Raw genomic sequence first — 27552 nt, forward strand, 5'->3', positions numbered from 1 at the left:
GAACAGGACGCACTTCACCCTGCCCAACCACCTTTCCAAGGTATGTAACAGTCGCCTGAGCAAACTCACATTTAGCCAAATTTATCGTGAGGCGACCCGCAGCCAGACGTCCAAACAAGGCTTGAATACGGGACAGATGTTCCTCCCAAGTATCTGCATATATCACTACATCGTCCAGATAAACAGCGCACCCGGCCAGACCAGAGACAACCCTGTTCATAAGTCGCTGAAAAGTGGCAGGCGCATTACGCAGTCCGAAACTCATAACCGAATACGAGTACAGACCAAAAGGTGTAATAAAGGCAGAGATTTCACGTGCCCTACTCGTCAGTGGCACCTGCCAATAGCCCTTTAACAGGTCAAATTTGCTCACAAACTTAGCTGCGCCGACTTGATCAACGCAGTCCTCCATCCGAGGAAGAGGAAATGAATCCGGCTTAGTGACATCGTTTACCTTACGGTAGTCCGTACAAAATCTATTTGTTCCATCCGATTTACTGACCAAGATACAGGGAGAAGCCCAACTGGAGAAAGAAGGCTCTGCTATTTTACTCTCCAGCATGTACCGGACCTCAGCATCCAGACAACGCAGTTTCTCTGAAGAAACTCTATAGAACCGTTGACGAATGGGGTCAGCATCTCCAATGTCAATATCATGTTCTATTAAGTTTGTAGGTGTATCAGAAAACAACCCTGGAAATCTCCGAATCAAACCAACTCTCTATTTCCGCCCATCAACAGGTAGATGAGTAAGAAGGCTATCTAAAATCTCCAGTGTCTCTGAATTTTTCAATCTACCCTGCAGTATGCAATCGTCGGGACCAGAAACATCTTCCTGCTCCTGCACAGACCTAGCATGACCAGAACTCTTGGAATAAACAGTATCAGCCAAAAGAACAGCCTTACCGTCCTCTGTAGACTCCCACTGTTCAGTCTCAGAGGAACGTGCATAATAGGGTTTTTAACAAATTTACATGGCACAGTTGGTGTGCTTTCCTCCGTTCTGGAGTGGCAACTAGATAATTTTGCTCAGTGTACTGGCGCACCACTGTATATGGACCTTGAAACTTGGCTTGAAAAGGAGAACCAACAATTGGCAGCAGAGCCAGAACCTGATCACCTGGACTAAAGTGACGAGGCTCAGCTCGCGATCATATATGCTCTTCATCCTGTCCTGTGAAGATGATAGCTTCTCTTTAGCCATTTCACCAGCGGCATACAAGCGTCGCCGAAAATCACACACATATGATAACAGGGACTGAGGAGGCTCGGGAGACTTCCAGTCATCCTGGAGAACAGATAAAAGCCCACGCACCCGATGTCCAAACACTAGGTCATTTGGGCTAAAACCCGTGCTCTCCTGTGAAACCTCCCTAGCAGCTAACAATAACCAAGGCAACCCCTCCTCCCAATCCTTTTCCATCTCAGTACAATAAGCTCTCAACAAAGACTTAAGTGTTTGATGGAAACGTTCCAGTGCTCCTTGACTTTGGGCATGATAGGCGCTAGACAAGTTGTGTTTAATATGGAGTTGTTGGAGAACCTGACCAAAGAGATTAGAGGTGAAATTAGATCCTTGATCACTTTGAATGACCTTAGGGATTCCAAACAGTGAGAGAAACTGAGTCAAAGCTTTTAACACAGCCTTAGTCGTGATAGACCGGAGAGGATAGGCAGCAGGAAACCTAGTGGTCTGACACATCACAGTCAACAAATAATTACTACCCTTCCTAGAACGAGGCAGAGGACCAACACAATCAATAATCAAATGGTTTACTGAGTACAGGAATAGGGAACAGTGGTACCGGCTTAATAGCTTGATTAGGTTTACCAGTTAATTTTTTTTACATTTACATTTTAGTCATTTAGCAGACGCTCTTATCCAGAGCGACTTACATGAGCAATTAGGGTTAAGTGCCTTGCTTAAGGGCACATCGACAGATTTTTCACCTAGTCGGCTCGGGGATTAGAACCAGCGACCTTTCGGTTACTGGCACAACGCTCTTACCCACTAAGCTACCTGCCGCCCTTAATTGACAGGTGTGACAAGTTTTGATGAAATCAGAAACATCCCTCTTTAATCTTGGCCAAAAGAAATGTCGTAATATACGATTGTAGGTTTTTCTCACACCCATATGCCCAGCAACGTCATTGTGAGAAGTTGTTAGCACCAACTCACGAAGCTTAACTGGTACCACCACCTGACTAATCGCCTCCCCCAGAAAACAACTACCATGAGACATCCACTTTCTCATCAGGACCTCTTCTTGGAGAAAATAGCCCTGTGCGACATCTCCCAACTGTTCCACAGGCACAATTTGGTCCCGCAACTCTTCTAATGTAGGGTCAGTCCGTTGCGCCTCGATTAAATCGGAGCGGGATATAGATAACAGGATAACAGGGAAAACAGTAACAGACTTCTTTGTGGTATTCTCGTTAGCCAGCTCCGTGACCAGGTCGTCATGGATCATAGAACGCGTCACTGCACACGCAGAAAACACCTCTGGGAAATTCTGCGCACTCTCATCAGGAATCCCTACAATTGACGGCTTAGTGGAAACCACTAAAGATGGAAACGCGATAGGCCACACGCGCTCCCCAGCCAAGTTATTTCCAAGGATCACGTCAATACCCTCAATAGGCAATGAAGGACGCACCCCCACAACAACCTCACCTTTCACCAGTCCACAATCCAACATCAGTTTATGCAATGGAACTGACAGAGTGTTCAAACCTATTCCCCTAATTAGAACACTATTCCCCGAATCAGTCTCCGCAGAGAAGGGTAACACAGATTCCAAAAACAAATGATTCAGAGGCACCTGTGTCTCTTAGGATCTTTACTGGCACTAGGTTCTTACTTCCTACCATAGACACAAAACCCTCCGTAACGAAAGGTAAATAGTCGGGATCAATATAACCTTTCACCTGGCTCTGGGCATGAGACAATGCGTCAGGAGTGAACTGATGTGGAACAGGCGCTGCTAACGCTGCAGGCCTCGATTTACCATAAGCACCTGTACTGAATTTACCCCTAGACCTAAGAATCGGACATTCATTTTTCCAATGACCTAATTCTTGACAGTAGTGACACTCTTGACCAACGTCAGTTTTACCACGGGTATCAGGCTCAACCCTAGTTGAATGAAACTCTGCCCGGGAACCGAAGTATCTCGGCAGCGAGGCCCAAATCTCTGCGAACGCCCCCCACTCACTCCGAATACGGGGTTCTGCAAAAACATTTTTGTGAGTCAACACATATTCATCTGCCAAAACCGCAGCTTCAGCGACAGTCTTTATTTTTCGTTAGTTAATGTACGTCGCTGTACGATCAGGGATTGTGTCCTTAAATTGTTCTAACATAATCAGATCACACAGCCCTTGGAAAGTCATAACTGCAGAGGCGGAACACCAGCGATTGAACTGTGAAGATAATATTCGCGCAAACTCAACATGAGTCTGCTGATCATCCCTTTTTAAAGTTCTAAATCGTTGGCGGTAAGCCTCAGGGACCAATTCATAACTCTGTAACACAGCCGTTTTAACCTTCTCATAACTAACACTGTCTGCTACACTAAGAGCTGAAAATGCTTCTTGCGCTTTACCAGTCAGCACACACTGCAACATCAAAGTGCGATCAGAATCAGGCCAACTCCTAGCGTCAGCAACACGCTCAAACAACGAAAAGAATGTCTCCGGGTCCTTTTCATTAAACTGGGGCAACAACCGTAAATTCCCAACAATATCAAATGTGTCTGGATTATGACCAAAAGAGGAACGACCCCTAGGTAACTCTGGGTCACCTTCCCAGAGCAAACTCTCCCCTGAGAGCTTTCCTTCCCTAACCAACTCTAGTCGCTCTTGTTGCAGCTTGATTTTAGCACGCTCCATATCCTGTTTAAATTCCAATTCCCTTTCATATTTTACACGATCATGCTCCATTTTAGCTCTTTGTCCATTTTGTTCATGCTCTAGCTGTAACAGAAGCAGTTCTTTCTGCTGTTCAAAAAGAAGACTACTATGACTAACCGATGGAGCGGTCATTGTAACATATCGGGGAGACAATGTGTCCTCAGCAGAGGCTGCCCCAGTGGTAACATCCAGAATACCACTCTCCATCAAATTGGCCTTCAATATTAACCTAATATAATTTTTTGGCGTTTATCACTAATTTCAACCTTGTAGTGTTCAGCAACCTTCAACAGCTGTTCTTTAGTACATAATTCTAACAGTTCTTCTGATGGAAAGCGAATGAACTCGTCTACATTAGACGCCATAATCAGGAAAAAAAAAAAATATATATATATATATCATAATAATCTTGCTCAACCCCTCTGCTGAGCACACCAGACACAAGAGAAATGACAATCACACCGAGCACCACAGAAGAGAGCTGGGATATGGAGCTTCCCCATAACCTACAATAACTCAACCCTAGTCTTCGTGTAGATTCGCGGTGGGTAATTACGCACTGTAGCCCGCTGGCAAGAATTAAACCCCCAGCACGCTGGTAGATTCCGCCAAGCCACGGATGTGCCCCCGAGACAACTGCTCAGTCCACAGACACCACACAAAAATAACAAACATTTAACCATGCCCAACGTATCCCAAAACAGAACACGTCACTAAGCCTATCAGGGGAAAAAGCTATAACTCCGGGTAGAAAATGTCACTACCCTACCCAATCTCCCACTGAGGTACACAGCCGATTGTACTCACCTCCTCAGACCGATGCCCCAACAGCCGAGTAGAGCAAGAGTTTCCAGGCTGGGCAGGGACTGGAAACTAACCAATGTACTCTCTCCAACGTAGTACACAACCCAAAGGAAACCAATACTGGGCCTATCAAACTCAAACAAACTAACAAAATTTACAAAAAAAAACCTACAGAATTGGACATTAACTCTACGTTCTCCCAAACACAACCAGTTCAAGATCCCGGACGAACCCCCACTTGTCACGAACCGGCTCAAGTTCGTAACAAAAGGGAGACACGTGGAGACAAGGAATACTTAAAGTATATATTTATTAACTAAAGTAAACTAACTGAAATAACAATGGGGTGTGTAATCAGTAATCAGTAGTGTAAGTGAGTGTTTGCTTGCATAAATGTAATATGGAAAAGTGTTGAGAAGTGCCAAAGCAAACAACCAAAAAGGCCACAAAAATACCACAACCAAAGTCAAAGTATCTGCCTGGAGAGAGTCTCTTTCATGAATGTGGAAGAGGTCCATTTATGCTGGGACACACCCGGCCCAGGTGTTTCCCATGTAGCTGACGACCCTCCCAACTCCGCCCACCGGCATCCTAATAAGGAAACAAGAGCAAAGAGAGAATACGGCAGACAGAGTGGGAGGGTCGTCACATGAGACTGTTCTATTAGAATGATAGTGTTATAAGACTGTTCTATTAGGATGATAGTGTTATGAGACTGTTCTATTAGAATGATAGTGTTATAAGACTGTTCTATTAGGATGATAGTGTTATGAGACTGTTCTATTAGAATGATAGTGTTATGAGACTGTTCTATTAGAATGATAGTGTTATGAGACTGTTCTATTAGAATGATAGTGTTATAAGACTGTTCTATTAGGATGATAGTGTTATGAGACTGTTCTATTAGGATGATAGTGTTATGAGACTGTTCTATTAGAATGATAGTGTTATAAGACTTCTATTAGAATGATAGTGTTATAAGACTTCTATTAGAATGACAGTGTTATGAGACTGTTCTATTAGGATGATAGTGTTATGAGACTGTTCTATTAGGATGATAGTGTTATGAGACTGTTCTATTAGGATGATAGTGTTATGAGACTGTTCTATTAGAATGATAGTGTTATAAGACTTCTATTAGAATGATAGTGTTATGAGACTGTTCTATTAGAATGATAGTGTTATAAGACTTCTATTAGAATGACAGTGTTATGAGACTGTTCTATTAAAATGACAGTGTTATGAGACTGTTCTATTAGGATGATAGTGTTATGAGACTGTTCTATTAGAATGATAGTGTTATGAGACTGTTCTATTAGGATGATAGTGTTATGAGACTGTTCTATTAGAATGATAGTGTTATGAGACTGTTCTATTAGGATGATAGTGTTATGAGACTGTTCTATTAGGATGATAGTGTTATGAGACTTCTATTAGAATGATAGTGTTATAATACTTCTATTAGAATGACAGTGTTATGAGACTGTTCTATTACAATGACAGTGTTATGAGACTGTTCTATTAGAATGATAGTGTTATGAGACTGTTCTATTAGGATGATAGTGTTGTGAGACTGTTCTATTAGGATGATAGTGTTATGAGACTGTTCTATTAGAATGATAGTGTTATAAGACTTCTATTAGAATGATAGTGTTATAATACTTCTATTAGAATGACAGTGTTATGAGACTGTTCTATTACAATGACAGTGTTATGAGACTGTTCTATTAGAATGATAGTGTTATAAGACTGTTCTATTAGGATGATAGTGTTATGAGACTGTTCTATTAGGATGATAGTGTTATGGTCCTCTGTAGCTCAGCTGGTAGAGCACGGCGCTTGTAACGCCAAGGTAGTGGGTTCGATCCCCGGGATCACCCATACACAAAAATGTATGCACGCATGACTGTAAGTCGCTTTGGATAAAAGCGTCTGCTAAATGGCATATTAATTTTTATTATATTATGAGACTGTTCTATTACAATGACAGTGTTATGAGACTGTTCTATTAGAATGATAGTGTTATGAGACTGTTCTATTAGGATGATAGTGTTGTGAGACTGTTCTATTATGATGATAGTGTTATGAGACTGTTCTATTAGAATTATAGTGTTATGAGACTGTTCTATTAGAATGATAGTGTTATAAGACTGTTCTATTAGGATGATAGTGTTATGAGACTGTTCTATTAGAATTATAGTGTTATGAGACTGTTCTATTAGAATGATAGTGTTATAAGACTGTTCTATTAGGATGATAGTGTTATGAGACTGTTCTATTAGAATTATAGTGTTATGAGACTGTTCTATTAGAATGATAGTGTTATAAGACTGTTCTATTAGGATGATAGTGTTATGAGACTGTTCTATTAGGATGATAGTGTTATAATAATCTGTTCTACTACAGGATGTGATAGAAAGGGAAATCGGGTCATCCCATGTGTCACTGATAGTTCATACTGTAGCTGGTGGGTAATGCAGGCAGAGTACCAGTAAGATTTTGACACCAAAAGGATGTAACGTTCTCATCATTCATTCTCATCAATCAAAACAGGGTTGCAGTGTTTTTGAGATGAGTGTAATTGAAAAGATGAGTAGATCAGTTGTTGTGTGATGTGGTGTCACTGCTATGCCTGCTATTACCTGATGGCTTCCCATCTCTCTCTGATATCTCTCTATACTCCCTTGTTTTGTACACAAAGAAATCCCCATTTGTCAGGGTTAGGTGCTTTATCTTATTAATTGTCATCTCTCTCTCTCTCTCTCTCTCTCTCTCTCTCTCTCTCTCTCTCTCTCTCTCTCTCTCTCTCTCTCTCTCTCTCAATTCAATTACATTTTACAATTCAATTCAATTCAAGGGCCTTCATTGACATGGGAAACGTATGTTAACGTTGCCAAAGCAAGTGAAATAGATAATAAACAAAAGTGAAATAAACAATAAATATTAACAGTAAACATTACACTCAGAAGTTCCAAAAGAATAAAGACATTTCAAATGTCATTATGTATATATACAGTGTTCTAACAATGTGCAAATAGTTAAAGTACAAAAAGGGAAAATAAATTAACATAAATATGGGTTGTATTTACAATGGTGTTTGTTCTTCACTGGTTGCCCTTTTCTTGTGGCAACAGGTCACAAATCTTGCTGCTGTGATGGCACACTGTGGTATTTCACCCAATAGAGATAGGAGTTTATCAAAATTGGATTTGTTTTCGAATTCTTTGTGGGTCTGTGTAATCTGAGGGAAATATGTGTCTCTAATATGGTCATACATTTGGCAAGAAGTTAGGAAGTGCAGCTCAGTTTCCACCTCATTTTGTGGGCAGTGTGCACATAGCCTGTCTTCTCTTGAGAGCCAGGTCTGCCTACGGGGTCAAATACTTATTTCCCTCATTAAAATGCAAATCAATTTATAACATTTTAGACATGCGTTTTTCTGGATTATTTTGTTGTTATTCTGTCTCTCACTGTTCAAATAAATCTACCATTAAAATTATAGACTGATCATGTCTTTGTCAGTGGGCAAACATACAAAATCAGCAGGGGATCAAATACTTTTTTCCCTCACTGTATATATGTTGAAGAGGGTGGGGCTTAAGCTGCATCCCTGTCTCACCCCACAGCCCTGTGGAAAGAAATGTGTGTTTCTTGCCAATTTTAACCGCACACTTTTTATAATGTCGTATGTTTTTCCCCCAACACCACTTTCCATCAATTTGTATAGCAGACCCTCATGCCAAATTGAGTCAAAAGCTTTTTTTTAAATCAACAAAGCATGAGAAGACTTTGCTTTTGTTTTGTTTGTTTGTCAGTTAGGGTGTGCAGGGTGAATACGTGGTCTGTCATACAGTAATTTGGTAAAAAGCCATTTTGACATTTGCTCAGTACATTGTTTTCACTGAGGAAATGTACAAGTCTGCTGTTAATGATAATGCAGAGGATTTTCTCAAGGTTCCTGTTGACGCATATCCCATGGTAGTTATTGTGGTCAAAACCCCAATCCACAAAAGTGGAGACAGATATAAGTCCTTGGTTCCAAATATTGGGGAAGATGCCAGAGCTGAGGATGATGTTAAAAAGTTTAAGTATAGCCAATTGGAATTTGTGGTCTGTATTTTTTTTATCATTTCATGTAGGATACCATCAACACCACAGGCCTTTTTGGGTTGGAGGGTTTGTATTTTGTCCAGTAGTTAATTCAATGTAATTGGAGAATCCAGTGGGTTCTGGTCGTCTTTAATAGTTGATTCTAAGATTTGTAATTGATCATGTATATGTTTTTGCTGTTTGTTCTTTGTTATACAGCCAAAAAGATAGGAGAAGTGGTTTATCCACACATCTCCGTTTAGGATAGATAACTCTTTGTGTTGTTTTTGTTTGTTTATTGTGTTCCAATTTTCCCAGAAGTGGTTAGAGTCTATGGATTCTTCAATTACATTGAGTTGATTTCTGACATGATGTTCCTTCTTTTTCCGTAGTGTATTTCTGTATTGTTTTAGTGATTCACCATAGTGAAGGCGTAGGCTCAGATTTTCTGGGTCTCTATGTTTTTGGTTGGATAGGTTTCTCAATTTCTTTCTTAGGTTTTTGCATTTTTTATCAAACCATTTGTCATTGTTGTTAATTTTCTTAGGTTGTCTGCTTGACATTTTTAGATTTGATAGGGAAGCTAAGGGGTCAAATATACTGTTTAGGCTAACTACTAAGTTGTCTTGTCACGATCGTCTAATGAGGAGGACCAATGCGCAGCGTTGAAGGTGAACATGACTTTATTCAATTAAAGCCTAAACACGAAAACCACAAAACAAATGACGATACGTGAAGTCCACAGTGACAATGACTGTACAGGAACAAAAACCCACAAACACAAGGTGAAAACACACAGTTTAAATATGGCTCCCAATCAGAGATAACGAGCCGACAGCTGACACTCGTTACCACTGATTGGGAGTCACACGACCAAACAAGGAAACAACCACATAGACAACCCAACCAAACAGAACACAACGACACGAACACACCCTGGCTCAACATACAAAGTCCCGGAGCCAGAGCGTGACATGTCTTAAAGGGATTGAATTTGTTGTTGCCTAATTGTTTTTTGGTAGGTTTCTACACTACTTTCCTTCCATCTATAGCATTTCTTAATATTGTGCAGTACCTTTGGCTTTGACGCCTCATGATTGAGTATTGCTCTGTTCAGGTAGACTGTGATTTTGCTGTGATCTGATAGGTGTGTCAGTAGGCTGACTGTGAACGCTCTGAGAAACTCTGGGTTGAGGTCAGTGATAAAGTAATCTACAGTACTACAGCCAAGGGATGAGCTATAGGTGTACCTACCATAGGAGTCTCCTCTAAGCCTACCATTGACTATGTACATACCCAGCGTGCGACAGAGCTGCAGGAGTTGTGACCCATTTTTGTTGGTTGTTTTGTCATAGTTGTGTCTAGGGGGGCATATTTGTGAGGGAATACTGTCACCTCCAGGTAGGTGTTTGTCCCCCTGTGTGCTGAGAATGTCAGGTCTTGTCCAGTTCTGGCATTTAGGTCGCCACAGACTAGTACATGTCCCTGGGCCTGGAAATGGTTGATCTCCCCCTCTAGGATGGAGAAGCTGTCATCGTTAAAGTATGGGGATTCTATTGGGAGGATATAGGTAGCACACATGAGGAAATTTTTCTCTGTTGAGATAATTTCCTTTATTAATTTCTAGCCAGATGTAAAATGTTCCTGTTTTGACTAATTTAATAGAGCGGGTTAGGTCTGCTCTATACCAAATTAGCATACCCCCTGAGTCCCTTCCCGGTTTCACACCTGGTAGTTTGGTGGATGGGACTACCAGCTCTCTGTAACCTAGAGGGCAACCAGTGGGTCCGTCTCCTCTATACCATGTTTCTTGTAGGATGACAGTCTGTTTTTCCAATGTATTTTATGAAGTCTGGGTTCCTGCTCATTAGGCCAAAGGCAGATGACCTCAGACCTTGTATATTCCAGGATGAGATCGTAAAAGCTTTGTGTTCCATAGTGTCTCTCGCTCTCTCTCCCTCTCTCCCTCTCTCTCTCTCTCTCCCTCTCTCCCTCTCTCTCTCTCTCTCTCTCTCTCTCTCTCTCTCGCTCTCTCGCTCTCTCGCTCTCTCTCTCTCTCTCTCTCTCTCTCTCTCTCTCTCTCTCTCTCTCGCTCTCTCGCTCTCTCGCTCTCTCGCTCTCTCGCTCTCTCTCTCTCTCCTCTCTCTCTCCTCTCTCTCTCTCTCTCTCTCTCTCTCTCTCTCTCCCTCTCTCTCCCTCTCTCCCTCTCTCCCTCTCCCTCTCCCTCTCTCTCTCTCTCTCTCTCTCTCCTCAGGACAACTCCAGCCGTAGTCTTATGGCAGTGGATCAATCAGTCCTTCAATGCAATAGTCAACTACACCAATAGGAGTGGAGATGCTCCTCTCTCAGTCAAGTAAGTTGGTGTTATAGTTTCTATATCAGGGCTATTTAACTACTGTATATTCTTACAGGGGCCAGATGAAAAAAAGGTTTGATTGCATGGGGGCCGGACATTTTCCATGTGTGATTATTCTTCGGAAGAACTGTATAAAAAAGCAACGCACCAATAAATAACTTTTCTTTAAATTAAATGTTGATAAAAGTAATTAGGAAATAAATGGAGGGCGCTCAACCAAGTCGAGGTGGCAACCAAAACATTTGATAATCATTGAAAAGGAAAAGGCACAAAGCTCACCATTTTTATTTATTTAAACAACTATTAAAAGCGTCTTAAAAGTACAGCCTCCACTTTTCTGTGAAGGCTTTCCACTAGATGTTGGAACATTGCTGAGGGGACTTCCTTCCATTCAGCCACAAGAGCATTTGTGAGTTCGGGCACTGATGTTGGACAATTAGGCCTGGCTCGCAGTCGGCGTTCCAATTCCTCCCAAAGGTGTTCGATAGGGTTGAGGTCAGGGCTCTGTGCAAGCCAGTCAAGTTCTTCCACACCGATCTCGACAAACCATTTCTGTATGGACCTCGCTTAATGCCCGGGGTCATTGTCATGCTGAAACAGGAAAGGGCCTTCTCCAAACTGTTGCCACAAAGTTGGAAGCACAGAATCGTCTAGAATGTCATTGTATGCTGTAGCGTTAAGATTTCCCTTCACTAGAACTAAGGGGCCTAGCCCGAACCATGGCATTGCGAATGGTAATCTTAAGATTGTGTGCGGCTGCTCGGCCATGGAAAACCATTTCATGAAGCTCCCAACTAACAGTTCTTGTGCTGACGTTGCTCCCAGAGGCAGTTTGGAACTCGGTAGTGAGGTTTGCAACCGAGGACAGACGATTTTTACGTGCTACGCGCTTCAGCACTTGGTCCCGTTCTGTGAGCTTGTGTGGCCTACCACTTCGCGGCTGAGCCTTTGTTGCTCCTAGACGTTTCCACTTCACAATAACAGCACTTACAGTTGACGGGGGCAGCTCTAGCAGGGCAGAAATGTAACAAACTGACTTGTTGGAAAGGTGGCATCCTATGATGGTGCCACGTTGAAAGTCACTGAGCTCTTCAGTACTGGCCATTCTACTGCCAATGTTTGTCTATGGAGATTGCATGGCTGTGTGCTCGATTTTATACACATGTCAGCAACGGGTGTGGCTGAAATAGCAGAATCGACTAATTTGAATGGGTGTCCACATACTTTTGTATATATAGTGTGTGTCAAATCAGGTAATGCCAAATTCCAGTCAGAAATGTCCCTCAGTCATTAGGTGTTTTTTTGTCACCCTCCCTTCTAACGAGGGGAAAACAGCAGGTCCGTGTTCCTAAGAGTCATAGCTTTCAGGAATGGGCTCAGAATATTTTGTAGCTTAAGCTGTTCAAACGCTAGAGACAAATTCATATGAAGAAGAAATCAACATGCCACATAGGCGCTAGAAACCACTAGAAACCGCTAGAAACCACACCATATACAACCACCATAGTGCTTGTAATTTTGCCACTGAACGTCGGATTTTGGCTGGGATTTTTTTGCAGATCTTTTACTAATGTTCAGAATTGAATAAAGGACCAGTCTAAATTAATAAACGGGCTGGATCTGGCCTGCGGGCCGCTAGTTGAATAGCCTGTTCTATATCGTTTTTTGTTGATGTTGGCCTGTAGTTTTTAGTTCATGGTGGCCTGTAGTTTTTAGTTCATGGTGGCCTGTAGTTTTTAGCTGATGGTGGCCTGTAGTTTTTAGTTCATGGTGGCCTGTAGTTTTTAGTTCATATGGTGGCCTGTAGTTTTTAGTTCATATGGTGGCCTGTAGTTTTTAGTTGATGGTGGCCTGTAGTTTTTAGTTGATGTTGGCCTGTAGTTTTTAGTTCATGGTGGCCTGTAGTTTTTAGTTCATGGTGGCCTGTAGTTTTTTGTCTGGTGTGTTTCTGGTACCTATTAACCCTTTTCATGTTTTGCGTTTTGGATAATATGTGAATGAGTATGAATATGTGAATTGATGAATGCATCTCTCATTCGCAGTCAGCTTGGCACAGCCTATGTTTCAGCTACCACAGGGGCAGTAGCCACCGCTCTAGGGCTAAATGCACTAACAAAGGTATTAACCCATATAAACCCTGTTCCCATTCATTCATTTACCATCAACCACATCGCATGGCAGTGTTATCAAACCTAGCTACTCACAAGTCATATCATGAGTGGTTATCATGTCCAGAATAGTTATCATGTCCAGAATAGTTATCATGTCCAGAATAGTTATCATGAGTAGTTATCATGTCCAGAATAGTTATCATGTCCATAATAGTTATCATGTCCAGAATAGTTATCATGTCCAGAATAGTTATCATGTCCAAAATAGTTATCATGTCCAGAATAGTTATCATGAGTAGTTATCATGTCCAGAATAGTTATAATGTCCAAAATAGTGAATAGAAGTGAATAGTAACCATGAATAGAAGTGAATAGTAACCATGAAGTAGTCTACATATTTTGCCTGCTGCCTGCTTTGCTGGTTAGTCAATGTGTTGAAAGATAAATAAAATGTTGTGTATTTCATACAGTATTCCCACTGTGGAACCAAATGTCACTCATAATACCTGTCATGACATGCACAAAGAGCTTTCAGCTTTGGAAAAATAAGCCTTGCCGAATAATTCTATTAGAATGTATAGATCAATTTCACCCCCTGCCTGTCTGTTTACTCCAACCTGTGTTGTTGTTGTCCAGCACATATCTCCCCTCGTAGGGAGGTTAGTTCCCTTCGCTGCTGTTGCTGCTGCTAACTGTATCAACATCCCTCTCATGAGGCAACGGTAAGACCAACTAGTCTGTACCTCCTCCTGTTTGAAAATGTGGCTTTGCAAATATGCACTCACCATTTTAAGTGGTTTTTATTCAAAATTCTCTACTAAAATGTAGTGTGAAATGTTTGAAGTGTTGATTAGGTGTCTCTACAATTCCCTCGTTTTTAAACGCTTATTTCCATCTTTCTTTCCACAACTTGGAACGAGGTCTTTCAACAGGAAGCGTCTTTACCGTCAATGCCAGTTGTTTTTCTTCTACTTCTACTTCTACTTCCTCCTCCCAGGGAACTCAAACACGGCATTCCGATAACAGACGAGAACGATAACCGGTTAGGAGAGTCAACGACCGCCGCTAAGCAGGCTATCTCCCAGGTGGTGGTGTCTAGAATCCTCATGGCCTCTCCTGGAATGGGTATGTATTACGTAATATGCTTTAGGAGACCCAATCTGGCAACCCAATGGGATCTTTGGCTCCAAACTGGCAACTCAAGATGATACATTGGAAATGATAAAAGGTTGAAATCCACCATGTTGTCAAGTGAAATGTAATGTTTGATTATGATGTATGAATAAACGTTTATAAAGGATTAACATTTTATTTCACTATTTTGTTTTCAGCTATCCCTCCATTTTTAATGAACACCTTGGAAAAGAAAGCCTTCCTGAAGGTATTATTCACACCATTTTATCATTTTATTTGTTCACGTATGATGTATTGTATATTCACTTACTTTCTCATATTAATGATGGCAGTCAGCCTTACTTTTTCATATCTAAATGATATCTATTCTTTTCTCATATATATGATAGCACTAAGCCTTTTGATAAGTGGCTATACTAGAGACAGTATATATAATGGCCTGTCGTTGTGTGAGCACGCCATCGAGGGACTCCAGTATTCACATGGTCCTCCATAGCAGTCTTCTAGACACAGTCAGCGGCTAAATCCAAATGCTCTGAAGTAATTTCCTTTCCTATGTGGCCTATTTCCTCATCCTGATCCAAACTAACTGGATAGGTAGAAACATAATAGTGCCTACTAAGCTATAGCCCTCAGCCATATTGCCTATAGCTCTCAGCCATTTTGCCTATAGCCCTCAGCCATATTGCCTATAGCCCTCAGCCATATTGCCTATAGCCCTCAGCCATTTTGCCTATAGCGCTCCAGCCCTTTCAGTGATCAGTGAGTGTGAGGAAACAGGGACAAACGAAGTCAATCTTAAATGAATCATTCTTTATTATCAGCTCGCTAGAGAGGTTCCAACCAACTCAATGCACCAAGTACACATGTCGATCAGGAGCTCTACCCGGGGCAGTCCCGTTAGTTCAATTACATACAGACAAGTTATATTTGCATGATTTAGCTTATTCATCATTTATAATTAATTCATCATTAACGTTTGCTTCATTCATGTGACCGACCAATCCTGGTTCATGCATGTGACAGACCAATACCTCACAAGGCTTCTTCTCTCTAAACTGAGACCTTGAAACTGAGATATCTTTCGTTCTCAAAACAAGGGTCTGCCAAATTGCAGATACTGATAGTGAGGATTCGTTCAATAAGTCTCTTGCATGAACACAGAAATTGTTTATTAGAAAAGCACAATCATAGAACACAGAAATTGGTTAATAGAAAAGCACAAACGTACAATTTTCCATCAGATATCCCTTCCTTTGTTTTTCTCATTGTTTCTGGTATTTTCAGAAGTTCCCATGGATGAGTGCACCTATTCAAGTGGTCTTGGTGGGATTCTGGTAAGTGGCCAGCAAGGGACTGTTGATAAACCACCATTTGGACTGTTGATAAACCACCATTTGGACTGTTGATAAACCACCATTTGGACTGTTGATAAACCACCATTTGGACTGTTGATAAACCACCATTTGGACTGTTGATAAACCACCATTTGGACTGTTGATAAACCACCATTTGGACTGCTGATAAACCACCATTTGGACTGCTGATAAACCACCATTTGGACTGTTGATAAACCACCATTTGGACTGTTGATAAACCACCATTTGGACTGTTGATAAACCACCATTTGGACTGTTGATAAACCACCATTTGGACTGTTGATAAACCACCATTTGGACTGTTGATAAACCACCATTTGGACTGCTGATAAACCACCATTTGGACTGCTGATAAACCACCATTTGGACTGTTGATAAACCACCATTTGGACTGTTGATAAACCACCATTTGGACTGTTGATAAACCACCATTTGGACTGTTGATAAACCACCATTTGGACTGTTGATAAACCACCATTTGGACTGTTGATAAACCACCATTTGGACTGCTGATAAACCACCATTTGGACTGCTGATAAACCACCATTTGGACTGTTGATAAACCACCATTTGGACCCTATTACAGTATATCAGTCAGGACATAAACGCTGTGAAGAACCCGTGACATATACTGTAAACGCTGTGAAGAACCTGTGACATATACTGTAAACGCTGTGAAGAACCTGTGACATATACTGTAAACGCTGTGAAGAACCTGTGACATATACTGTAAACGCTGTGAAGAACCTGTGACATATACTGTAAACGCTGTGAAGAACCTGTGACATATACTGTAAACGCTGTGAAGAACCTGTGACATATACTGTAAACGCTGTGCAGAACCTGTGACATATACTGTAAACGCTGTGCAGAACCTGTGACATATACTGTAAACGCTGTGAAGAACCCGTGACATATACTGTAAACGCTGTGAAGAACCCGTGACATATACTGTAAACGCTGTGCAGAACCTGTGACATATACTGTAAACGCTGTGCAGAACCTGTGACATATACTGTAAACGCTGAGAAGAACCCGTGACATATACTGTAAACGCTGTGAAGCACCCGTGACATATACTGTAAACGCTGTGAAGCACCCGTGACATATACTGTAAACGCTGTGAAGAACCTGTGACATATACAGTGGGGAAAAAAAGTATTTAGTCAGCCACCAATTGTGCAAGTTCTCCCACTTAAAAATATGAGAGAGGCCTGTAATTTTCATCATAGGTACACGTCAACTATGACAGACAAATTGAGAAAAGAAAATCCAGAAAATCACATTGTAGGATTTTTAATGAATTTATTTGCAAATTATGGTGGAAAATAAGTATTTGGTCACCTACAAACAAGCAAGATTTCTGGCTCTCACAGACCAGTAACTTCTTCTTTAAGAGGCTCCTCTGTCCTCCACTCGTTACCTGTATTAATGGCACCTGTTTGAACTTGTTATCAGTATAAAAGACACCTGTCCACAACCTCAAACAGTCACACTCCAAACTCCACTATGGCCAAGACCAAAGAGCTGTCAAAGGACACCAGAAACAAAATTGTAGACCTGCACCAGGCTGGGAAGACTGAATCTGCAATAGGTAAGCAGCTTGGTTTGAAGAAATCAACTGTGGGAGCAATTATTAGGAAATGGAAGACATACAAGACCACTGATAATCTCCCTCGATCTGGGGCTCCACGCAAGATCTCACCCCGTGGGGTCAAAATGATCACAAGAACGGTGAGCAAAAATCCCAGAACCACACGGGGGACCTAGTGAATGACCTGCAGAGAGCTGGGACCAAAGTAACAAAGCCTACCATCAGTAACACACTACGCCGCCAGGGGACTCAAATCCTGCAGTGCTAGACGTGTCCCCCTGCTTAAGCCAGTACATGTCCAGGCCCGTCTGAAGTTTGCTAGAGTGCATCCAGAAGAGGATTGGGAGAAAGTCATATGGTCAGATGAAACCAAAATAGAACTTTTTGGTAAAAACTCAACTTGTCGTGTTTGGAGGACAAAGAATGCTGAGTTGCATCCAAAGAACACCATACCTACTGTGAAGCATGGGAGTGAAAACATCATACTTTGGGGCTGTTTTTTCTGCAAAGGGACCAGGACGACTGATCCGTGTAAAGGAAAAATGAATGGGGCCATGTATCGTGAGATTTTGAGTGAAAACCTCCTTCCATCAGCAAGGGCATTGAAGATGAAACGTGGCTGGGTCTTTCAGCATGACAATGATCCCAAACACACCACCCGGGCAACGAAGGAGTGAGCTTCGTAAGAAGCATTTCAAGGTCCTGGAGTCTCCAGATCTCAACCCCATAGAAAATCTTTGGAGGGAGTTGAAAGTCCGTGTTGCCCAGCGACAGCCCCAAAACATCACTGCTCTAGAGGAGATCTGCATGGAGGAATGGGCCAAAATACCAGCAACAGTGTGTGAAAACCTTGTGAAGACTTACAGAAAACGTTTGACCTGTGTCATTGCCAACAAAGGGTATATAACAAAGTATTGAGAAACTTTTGATATTGACCAAATACTTATTTTCCACCATAATTTGCAAATAAATTCATTTAAAATCCTACAATGTGATTTTCTGGAATATTTTTTCTCATTTTGTCTGTCATAGTTGACGTGTACCTATGATGAAAATTACAGGCCTCTATCATCTTTTTAAGTGGGAGAACTTGCACAATTGGTGGCTGACTAAATACTTTTTTTCCCCACTGTACTGTAAACGCTATGAAGAACCTGTGACATATACTGTAAACGCTGTGAAGAACCTGTGACATATACTGTAAACGCTGTGAAGCACCCGTGATATATACTGTAAACGCTGTGAAGAACCTATGACATATACTGTAAACGCTGTGAAGAACCCGTGACATATACTGTAAACGCTGTGAAGAACCTGTGACATATACTGTAAACGCTGTGAAGAACCCATGACATATACTGTAAACGCTATGAAGAACCCGTGACATATACTGTAAACGCTGTGAAGCACCTGTGACATATACTGTAAACGCTGTGAAGAACCCGTGACATATACTGTAAACGCTGTGAAGAACCCGTGACATATACTGTAAACGCTGTGAAGAACCCGTGACATATACTGTAAATGCTGTGAAGAACCCGTGACATATACTGTAAATGCTGTGAAGAACCTGTGACATATACTGTAAACGCTGTGAAGAACCCGTGACATATACTGTAAATGCTGTGAAGAACCTGTGACATATACTGTAAACGCTGTGAAGAATCCGTAACATATACTGTAAACGCTGTGAAAACCCGTGACATATACTGTAAACGCTGTGAAGAACCTGTGACATATACTGTAAACGCTGTGAAGAATCCGTAACATATACTGTAAACGCTGTGAAAACCCGTGACATATACTGTAAACGCTGTGAAGAACCTGTGACATATACTGTAAACGCTGTGAAGAACCCGTGACATATACTGTAAACGCTGTGAAGAACCTGTGACATATACTGTAAACGCTGTGAAGTACCCGTGACATATACTGTAAACGCTGTGAAAAACCTGTGACATATACTGTAAATGCTGTGAAAAACCCGTGACATATACTGTAAACGCTGTGAAGAACCTGTGACATATACTGTAAACGCTGTGAAGAACCCGTGACATATACTGTAAACGCTGTGAAGAACCTGTGACATATACTGTAAACGCTGTGAAGAACCCGTGACATATACTGTAAACGCTGTGAAGAACCCGTGACATATACTGTAAACGCTGTGAAGAACCCGTGACATATACTGTAAACGCTGTGAAGAACCCTTGACATATACTGTAAACGCTGTGAAGAACCTGTGACATATACTGTAAACGCTGTGAAGAACCCGTGACATATACTGTAAACGCTGTGAAGAACCCGTGACATATACTGTAAACGCTGTGAAGAACCCGTGACATATACTGTAAACGCTGTGAAGAACCTGTGACATATACTGTAAACGCTGTGAAGAACCTGTGACATATACTGTAAACGCTGTGCAGAACCTGTGACATATACTGTAAACGCTGTGAAGAACCCGTGACATATACTGTAAACGCTGTGAAGAACCCGTGACATATACTGTAAACGCTGTGAAGAACCCGTGACATATACTGTAAACGCTGTGCAGAACCTGTGACATATACTGTAAACGCTGTGCAGAACCTGTGACATATACTGTAAACGCTGAGAAGAACCCGTGACATATACTGTAAACGCTGTGAAGCACCCGTGACATATACTGTAAACGCTGTGAAGCACCCGTGACATATACTGTAAACGCTGTGAAGAACCTGTGACATATACTGTAAACGCTATGAAGAACCTGTGACATATACTGTAAATGCTGTGAAGAACCTGTGACATATACTGTAAACGCTGTGAAGCACCCGTGATATATACTGTAAACGCTGTGAAGAACCTATGACATATACTGTAAACGCTGTGAAGAACCCGTGACATATACTGTAAACGCTGTGAAGAACCTGTGACATATACTGTAAACGCTGTGAAGAACCCGTGACATATACTGTAAACGCTATGAAGAACCCGTGACATATACTGTAAACGCTGTGAAGCACCTGTGACATATACTGTAAACGCTGTGAAGAACCCGTGACATATACTGTAAACGCTGTGAAGAACCCGTGACATATACTGTAAACGCTGTGAAGAACCCGTGACATATACTGTAAATGCTGTGAAGAACCCGTGACATATACTGTAAATGCTGTGAAGAACCTGTGACATATACTGTAAACGCTGTGAAGAACCCGTGACATATACTGTAAATGCTGTGAAGAACCTGTGACATATACTGTAAACGCTGTGAATAATCCGTAACATATACTGTAAACGCTGTGAAAACCCGTGACATATACTGTAAACGCTGTGAAGAACCTGTGACATATACTGTAAACGCTGTGAAGAATCCGTAACATATACTGTAAACGCTGTGAAAACCCGTGACATATACTGTAAACGCTGTGAAGAACCTGTGACATATACTGTAAACGCTGTGAAGAACCCGTGACATATACTGTAAACGCTGTGAAGAACCTGTGACATATACTGTAAACGCTGTGAAGTACCCGTGACATATACTGTAAACGCTGTGAAAAACCTGTGACATATACTGTAAATGCTGTGAAAAACCCGTGACATATACTGTAAACGCTGTGAAGAACCTGTGACATATACTGTAAACGCTGTGAAGAACCTGTGACATATACTGTAAACGCTGTGAAGAACCCGTGACATATACTGTAAACGCTGTGAAGAACCCGTGACATATACTGTAAACGCTGTGAAGAACCCGTGACATATACTGTAAACGCTGTGAAGAACCCGTGACATATACTGTAAACGCTGTGAAGAACCCTTGACATATACTGTAAACACTGTGAAGAACCCGTGACATATACTGTAAACGCTGTGAAGAACCTGTGACATATACTGTAAACGCTGTGAAGAACCCGTGACATATACTGTAAACGCTGTGAAGAACCCGTGACATATACTGTAAACGCTGTGAAGAACCCGTGACATATACTGTAAACGCTGTGAAGAACCTGTGACATATACTGTAAACGCTGTGAAGAACCTGTGACATATACTGTAAACGCTGTGAAGAACCCGTGACATATACTGTAAACGCTGTGAAGAACCCGTGACATATACTGTAAACGCTGTGAAGAACCTGTGACATATACTGTAAACGCTGTGAAGAACCTGTGACATATACTGTAAAGTAAACATAAACATATACATTTAGATATCACAACAGCTGTTTTAAAGCAACATTTTGTCTTAAAGGGTCACACATTATAGCTATGGTATCTAATCTACTAGATCTATTTAGTAGATGTGCTGCTGACCCTTTTGTGTGCTTGTCTTTTAGCCTGGTGTTCGCCACTCCACTGTGCTGTGCACTGTTCCCCCAGAAGAGGTAAGTGAATCATCATTGCTAGGTGTGTTGATCAGGAATGGTGCATAACGTTGGATTCTCTCTCTCTCTCTCTCTCTCTCTCTCTCTCTCCCATCTCTCTCTCTCGCTCCCATCTCTCTCTCGCTCCCATCTCTCTCTCTCCCATCTCTCTCTCTCTCTTGCTCCCATCTCTAACTCTCTCTCTCTCGCTCCCATCTCTCTCTCGCTCCCATCTCTCTCTCGCTCCCATCTCTCTCTCTCTCTCTCTCTCTCTCTCTCTCCCATCTCTCTCTCTCTCTCGCTCCCATCTCTCTCTCTCTCTCCCATCTCTCTCTCTCGCTCCCATCTCTCTCTCTCGCTCCCATCTCTCTCTCTCCCATCTCTCTCTCTCTCGCTCCCATCTCTATCTCTCTCTCTCTCGCTCCCATCTCTATCTCTCTCTCTCTCTCTCGCTCCCATCTCTCTCTCGCTCCCATCTCTCTCTCGCTCCCATCTCTCTCTCTCTCCTCATTCTCTCTCCTCATTCTCTCTCTCTCCTCTCTCTCTCTCCTCTCTCTCTCTCCCTCTCTCTCTCTCTCCCTCCCATCTCTCTCTCTCCCATCTCTCTCTCTCTCTCTCGCTCCCATCTCTCTCTCTCCCATCTCTCTCTCTCTCACTCCCATCTCTATCTCTCTCTCTCTCTCGCTTCCATCTCTCTCTCGCTCCCATCTCTCTCTCGCTCCCATCTCTCTCTCTCGCTCCCATCTCTCTCTCTCGCTCCCATCTCTCTCTCTCTCTCTCTCTCTCTCCCTCTCTCCTCCAGCTCTATGTCAGTAAGCCGATTGGAGCCAGAGCTTCAGGAGAAGATCCGTGTGAGCCACCCCGGGGTGGAGAGGGTCTACTTCAATAAAGGACTATGAGTGTCCAACCCAACAGTAGCCTCCTTGCACTGCCATACTACCCTCACAGCAGACACCACCCCCAGCCTCCTCATTCTGTGTGCCAAAGTTTAGCCTTTCATCCTCAACTCTCCTCTCCGTCTCCCTCCTCCCCCCTCTCCCTCCTCTCCTCCTCCCTCCTCCCCTCTCTCCGTCTCCCTCCTCCCCCTCTCCTCCCCTCTCCCTCCTCTCCGTCTCCCTCCTCCCCTCTCTCCGTCTCCCTCCTCCCCTCTCCCCTCTCTCCGTCTCCCTCAGTCTTTTTGAGTTGTTTGCCTTGTCGCTGTTATGTTTGATTTATTTTTAATTGTAGAAAGATATTGTCTCATTGTTATTGTGGCGCTGTGATGATGGTGGTTTGGGTCTCCAGTAAGAGAAGCTTCTAACATAGACGTTTGTTAGTTTGTATTCCCATGCAGTCCTATTGTCAGTTATTGTTTTTGGGGCAATATTGGTGCCAAAACATTTTCATATTAAAAACAGTTGTTTGTGTTCAGTGGGGAACCAAGCAAAATAACAGGGACTCTATTCCTGTATTTGTAACAATAGCAGTAATCAGTATTATTCAGTCTTAATCTAACAATGATGCCTACTCCAAAATTCAATTCAAGTATTTGCCAAATCTCAACAACGGTTTGTGAGACCTCTCAACAATACACAACCTCTTAATAGTAATATATTAGCGCCATTTCAGATAATAACAATACGACATCCAGTGCATTTGAATGAATTCATATTTGCCAAATGAGTGAACTTCGCCAGGGCTACGTCTCAAATGGCACCCTATTCCCATAGGGCTCTGGCCAAAAGTAGTGCACTATGTAGGAAATAGGGTGCCATTTGGGATGCTGTCTACATTGGTTCCATGACCAGGGTTTTCTCCGTCTAACAATGTGAGATCTTATAATGGTCTACAATAACCATTGTTCCGTATGTTACTGGTGCTTTTGATGCAATATCTTCATATCATTTACGTTTATTCCTGACTATTTATTCTGCTTCCCAAACCATGCATGAACAAACCACTCCTCATAAGTCTGATAATATGTCATATGGTTGGTTACAGGTGTGTTTCAGACAGAGTCAACTAGTCTGTCTGTGTAGTCACTTCAGGGCTACATTCAGGGTGGCATCCGCTGCAGCTCTGTTTCAAAACAATGACAAATCTTACGTTCTACAAATACCTTCTACAGTTTGATATGTAGGGGTGCCAAATCTCCCCTTAAAGCAGAATCCGCCATGCCGTCTTGCCTTGAAATGAAAGTAGTGATCTATTTCAAGGTGTTAAGAAGTGTTCAGAGTGGTATTCCTTGTTAAGAGCAAAACCTTGCGGTCCTGAATGCAACCCAGTCATGAGACACCCACAGACCTTGCTGACCCATGTGCCAAAGAGCTGATGGTATGTTCGTTTATTGTGCTACTCTGCTGTCTCAGGCTAAACAAAAGCGCAGCATGTCTTATGCGTATTTGTCAATCCCTAATTTAAAATCTATATGACAATGAATTTGAGGAATAGTGAATGATTTCCTGCTGGAAGATTCACTCAAATTCACTGTCATGTTGTTAAACAAGGGACCACAGAAACATCAGTTAATAATAACAAAAATAACTCTAGATAATAGCATTACCAGTACCTTAAAAAGTGACGCATACAGAGAAACAATAGAGAAATTGATAGTTTCAATCCTGTTTATTCCAAGAGTTTATGTCTGAAAAGAAAATGGAAGTGTAATTTAAAAAAAATGTTTTAAATCATTACTGTGAACATTCTGTTTGGTTGATAATAGTATCCTCCTTCTTCATCGCATTATGTGATTTTTGTAAGGTGTTTCAATGTTTAAGTATGAAAAATATCTACAGTATTGACTTGTACGGTTCTATATAAGTCTTTTCAGAGAGAATCCTGCTATAGACGTTGTTCTTACAGATGGTATGAAGAGGCTCTGGATAATGTTTCCGTGTATTTCAGTAGTTAAATGGAGCATCGGCAGGTCTAATTCAAACTGAGGCAGGGATTCAATCTAAGGCGTGTTGTAGAGCAGTGCATTGGACTGAGAATGCACCTTTTTTAAAGGCAATTTCTCTGACGTTCACAGAGATCACATTCACGGTAAACGCTGCACGTTGGCTCAAGTGTAAATTATGTTATAGTGTGCTGCTCTATAACGCGCCTTGGATTGAATCACGGTCTGAGCATCTGTTCATTGTTTGATGTTTTTCATATGTAAAACTGTGAATGCGATGTTTGGAAAATACAACATGAAAAAGCACAATATTGTGATTGATGGTTGATCTGAGATAATGCTTATTTCTAATTCTCAGTATTTCAAACTTCAAGTCCAATACATAATTAATGTGACAAAGCACATTCATTAATCAAGTAGATTAATGTAACTTTGAAAAACCAACAATTAGTGAGAGATAAGCACAATGGATTCTAATAACTGAATATTTGCAACCAGCGGACAATGTATGAGTGTCTCTTTACCGTAGTCTTTAACTTGATGTATTAAACCCCAAGAAATGCCACACAAACCTGCCCGAACAAACCTTAATTATTACAAAATAAAAATCTTAGGTAAATAACAATAAATGTTTCACAGGCCTTCAGTCTATCTGCCAAATCAATCTGCTGCAATGTCAATCTAGCCAAAGTGATACAAATCCACTGGAGGAATAAGTCATGACAGTTTACAGTAATCTAAATAAAATTGGTATTTTTAAGAAAGGGTATTATGGAATACTGTTAATAGTATTTAATAGTTTTTTTGCAGTAAATTTGGGATGTTGTAATGTCTAGACTAACTGGATGAAATAAAAAATTATGAAATCTCAAAGGGTTGTACTGTTTTTACTAATAAAACTAATCAAAGTTTATTGGTCATGTACAGATTCTCAGATTTTTATCGCAGGTGCAGCTAAATGCTCATGTTTCTAGCTCCAACAGTGCAGTAATATCTAGCAACACAATAACAATACACACAGAATACAAAAAATTCAATACAAAACATGAAATGAAGAAATATCTATATAAATGGTATGCATGGACAGTATATGAATATAAAAGTTGTGTACAGAAGTAGTTTTATATAGGATGAGCCTTGACTAGAATACAGCATATACACTGAGTGTACAAAACATTAGGAACACCTTCCTAATATTGAGTTCCACCCCCCTTTTACCCTAAGAACAGCCTCAATTCGTCGGGGCATGGACTCTACAATGTGTCGAAAGTGTTCCACAGGGATGCTGGCCCATGTTGACTCCAATGCTTCCCACAGTTGTGCCAAGTTGGCTGAATTTTCCTTTGGGTGGTGGACCATTCTTGATACGCACGGGAAACGGTTGAGCGTGAAAAACCCAGCAGCGTTCCAGTTCTTGGCGCAAACCGGTGCGCCTGGCACCTACTACCATACCCTGTTCAAAGGCACTTAAATGTTTTGTCTTGCCCAGTTACCCTCTGAATGGCACATACACAATCCGTCTCAAGGCTTAAAAAAAAGTCCTTTAACCTGTCTCCCCTTCATCTACACTGATTGAAGTGGATTTAACAGGTGACATCAATAAGGGATCATAGCTTTCACCTGGTCAATCTGTCATGGAAAGAGCAGGTGTTCATAATGTTTTGTACACTGTGTACATATGAAGTGGGTTAAACAGTATGTAAACATTATTAATGTGACCAGTGTTAAATGTCTCTAAGGTACCGGGTGGTAGCTGGCTAGTAACAGTGACTAAGGTTCAGGGCAGGGTACTGGGCGGAGGCCGGCTAGTGGTGACTGTTTAACAGTCTGATGGCCTGGAGATAGAAGCTGTTCATCAGTCTCTCGGTCCCAGCTTTGATGCGCCTGCACTGTCTCCACCTTCTAGATGGTAGCGGGGTGAACAGCCCGTGGCTTGGGTGGCTGAGGTCCTTGATGATCTTCTTGGTATTCCTGTGACACCGGGGCCTGTAGATGTCCTGGAGGGCAGGACTGGAGCCTGGAGCCTGACTAGAGTTTCCCCTGGTCAGGTCACATGGTTTATTCCGTCTCCATGTAACAAAATAATCAAATATGAAAAAGTCTATAAAATAAAGTTTTCCTCATCTTTCATCATTGCTCTCATTCAAACCCAGACAGGCAGAACCACTGCTTGCCTACTGCCATCTACTGGTCAAGGTTGGACACAGCAGAGGCCTTTTCCACCACAGTGCATTTTACTGCAATAGGAATGTTTTAACCATTTAAAAAGCTAATCAAGTGGGTTTGATGTGCCAGAATGATCCTGTGTTTCTCAACAAAAAATAATAAACAGAAGAACAACGTCAAAGCAGTTTATTCCAAGAAGAATTATAGAACCTATATAAATACAAACACTAATGCCTTCCACACACAACACCCTCCTGGATGGCTAGATGCATATTCTGACTGACACTGTGTTATGCATATAAGAGCACAATGAAACTGGCATCTAATGTGGAGGAACCAGTAGGTGACTACATTGTGTTGCATGATTACATCATTCACGGTGAAAGTGCAGCAATGCAGATGAATGAAACGCATGCCAAGCCTCTACTGGACAGTTCAGCTAACAAGCAGACTTCTGGCATGATCAGACATGACCGCAATATGAATGAAGATGACTTACAATCTACTATCCTTCATCTACCAAAAACCCATTTGTTACTGACCCAAGTCTTCCTGGTGCTCCCTGAGACCCAGTTGTTACTGACCCAAGTCTTCCTGGTGCCCTCTGAGACCCAGTTATTACTGACCCAAGTCTTCCTGGTGCCCTCTGAGACCCAGTTGTTACTGACCCAAGTCTTCCTGGTGCCCTCAGACCCAGTTGTTACTGACCCAAGTCTTCCTGGTGCCCTCTGAGACCCAGTTGTTACTGACCCAAGTCTTCCTGGTGCCCTCTGAG

The 27552-nt window shown here is 41.8% G+C and overlaps 2 protein-coding genes and 1 pseudogene across 5 annotated transcripts in view; 1 reads left to right on the forward strand and 2 right to left on the reverse strand.

The window, feature by feature from the left end:
- LOC121530927 (sideroflexin-1) overlaps positions 1-22813 on the forward strand; it is a 37823-nt gene extending 15010 nt beyond the window's left edge. Inside the window, exons 4-11 of the mRNA XM_041836314.2 lie at positions 11060-11158; positions 13204-13279; positions 13909-13994; positions 14270-14397; positions 14604-14653; positions 15694-15743; positions 21707-21754; positions 22536-22813. Coding sequence (XP_041692248.1) covers positions 11060-11158; positions 13204-13279; positions 13909-13994; positions 14270-14397; positions 14604-14653; positions 15694-15743; positions 21707-21754; positions 22536-22632 — 634 coding nt within the window. The 3' untranslated portion in view covers positions 22633-22813. The remainder of the gene's footprint in view (positions 1-11059; positions 11159-13203; positions 13280-13908; positions 13995-14269; positions 14398-14603; positions 14654-15693; positions 15744-21706; positions 21755-22535) is intronic.
- LOC123493057 lies at positions 15750-21692 on the reverse strand. 4 transcript variants are annotated; one of them, XM_045226741.1, is made up of 2 exons: positions 18534-21692; positions 15750-16916 (listed from the first exon to the last, which is right to left on the reverse strand). In XM_045226741.1, the coding sequence occupies exon 1, from the start codon at positions 20106-20108 to the stop codon at positions 18747-18749; it is 1362 nt and encodes a 453-aa protein (XP_045082676.1). In that variant the 5' UTR covers positions 20109-21692; the 3' UTR covers positions 15750-16916; positions 18534-18746. The 4 variants fall into 3 exon arrangements, with proteins under 4 accessions (XP_045082661.1, XP_045082668.1, XP_045082676.1 ...); XM_045226726.1 differs by having other exon boundaries at positions 20036-21692; XM_045226733.1 differs by having other exon boundaries at positions 15750-16596.
- Positions 22814-27464: 4651 nt separating the features above from the next.
- LOC123492711 overlaps positions 27465-27552 on the reverse strand; it is a 1568-nt pseudogene continuing 1480 nt past the window's right edge.

This window comes from Coregonus clupeaformis, chromosome 2 (assembly GCF_020615455.1).
Source record: "Coregonus clupeaformis isolate EN_2021a chromosome 2, ASM2061545v1, whole genome shotgun sequence".
Taxonomy (NCBI): domain Eukaryota; kingdom Metazoa; phylum Chordata; class Actinopteri; order Salmoniformes; family Salmonidae; genus Coregonus; species Coregonus clupeaformis.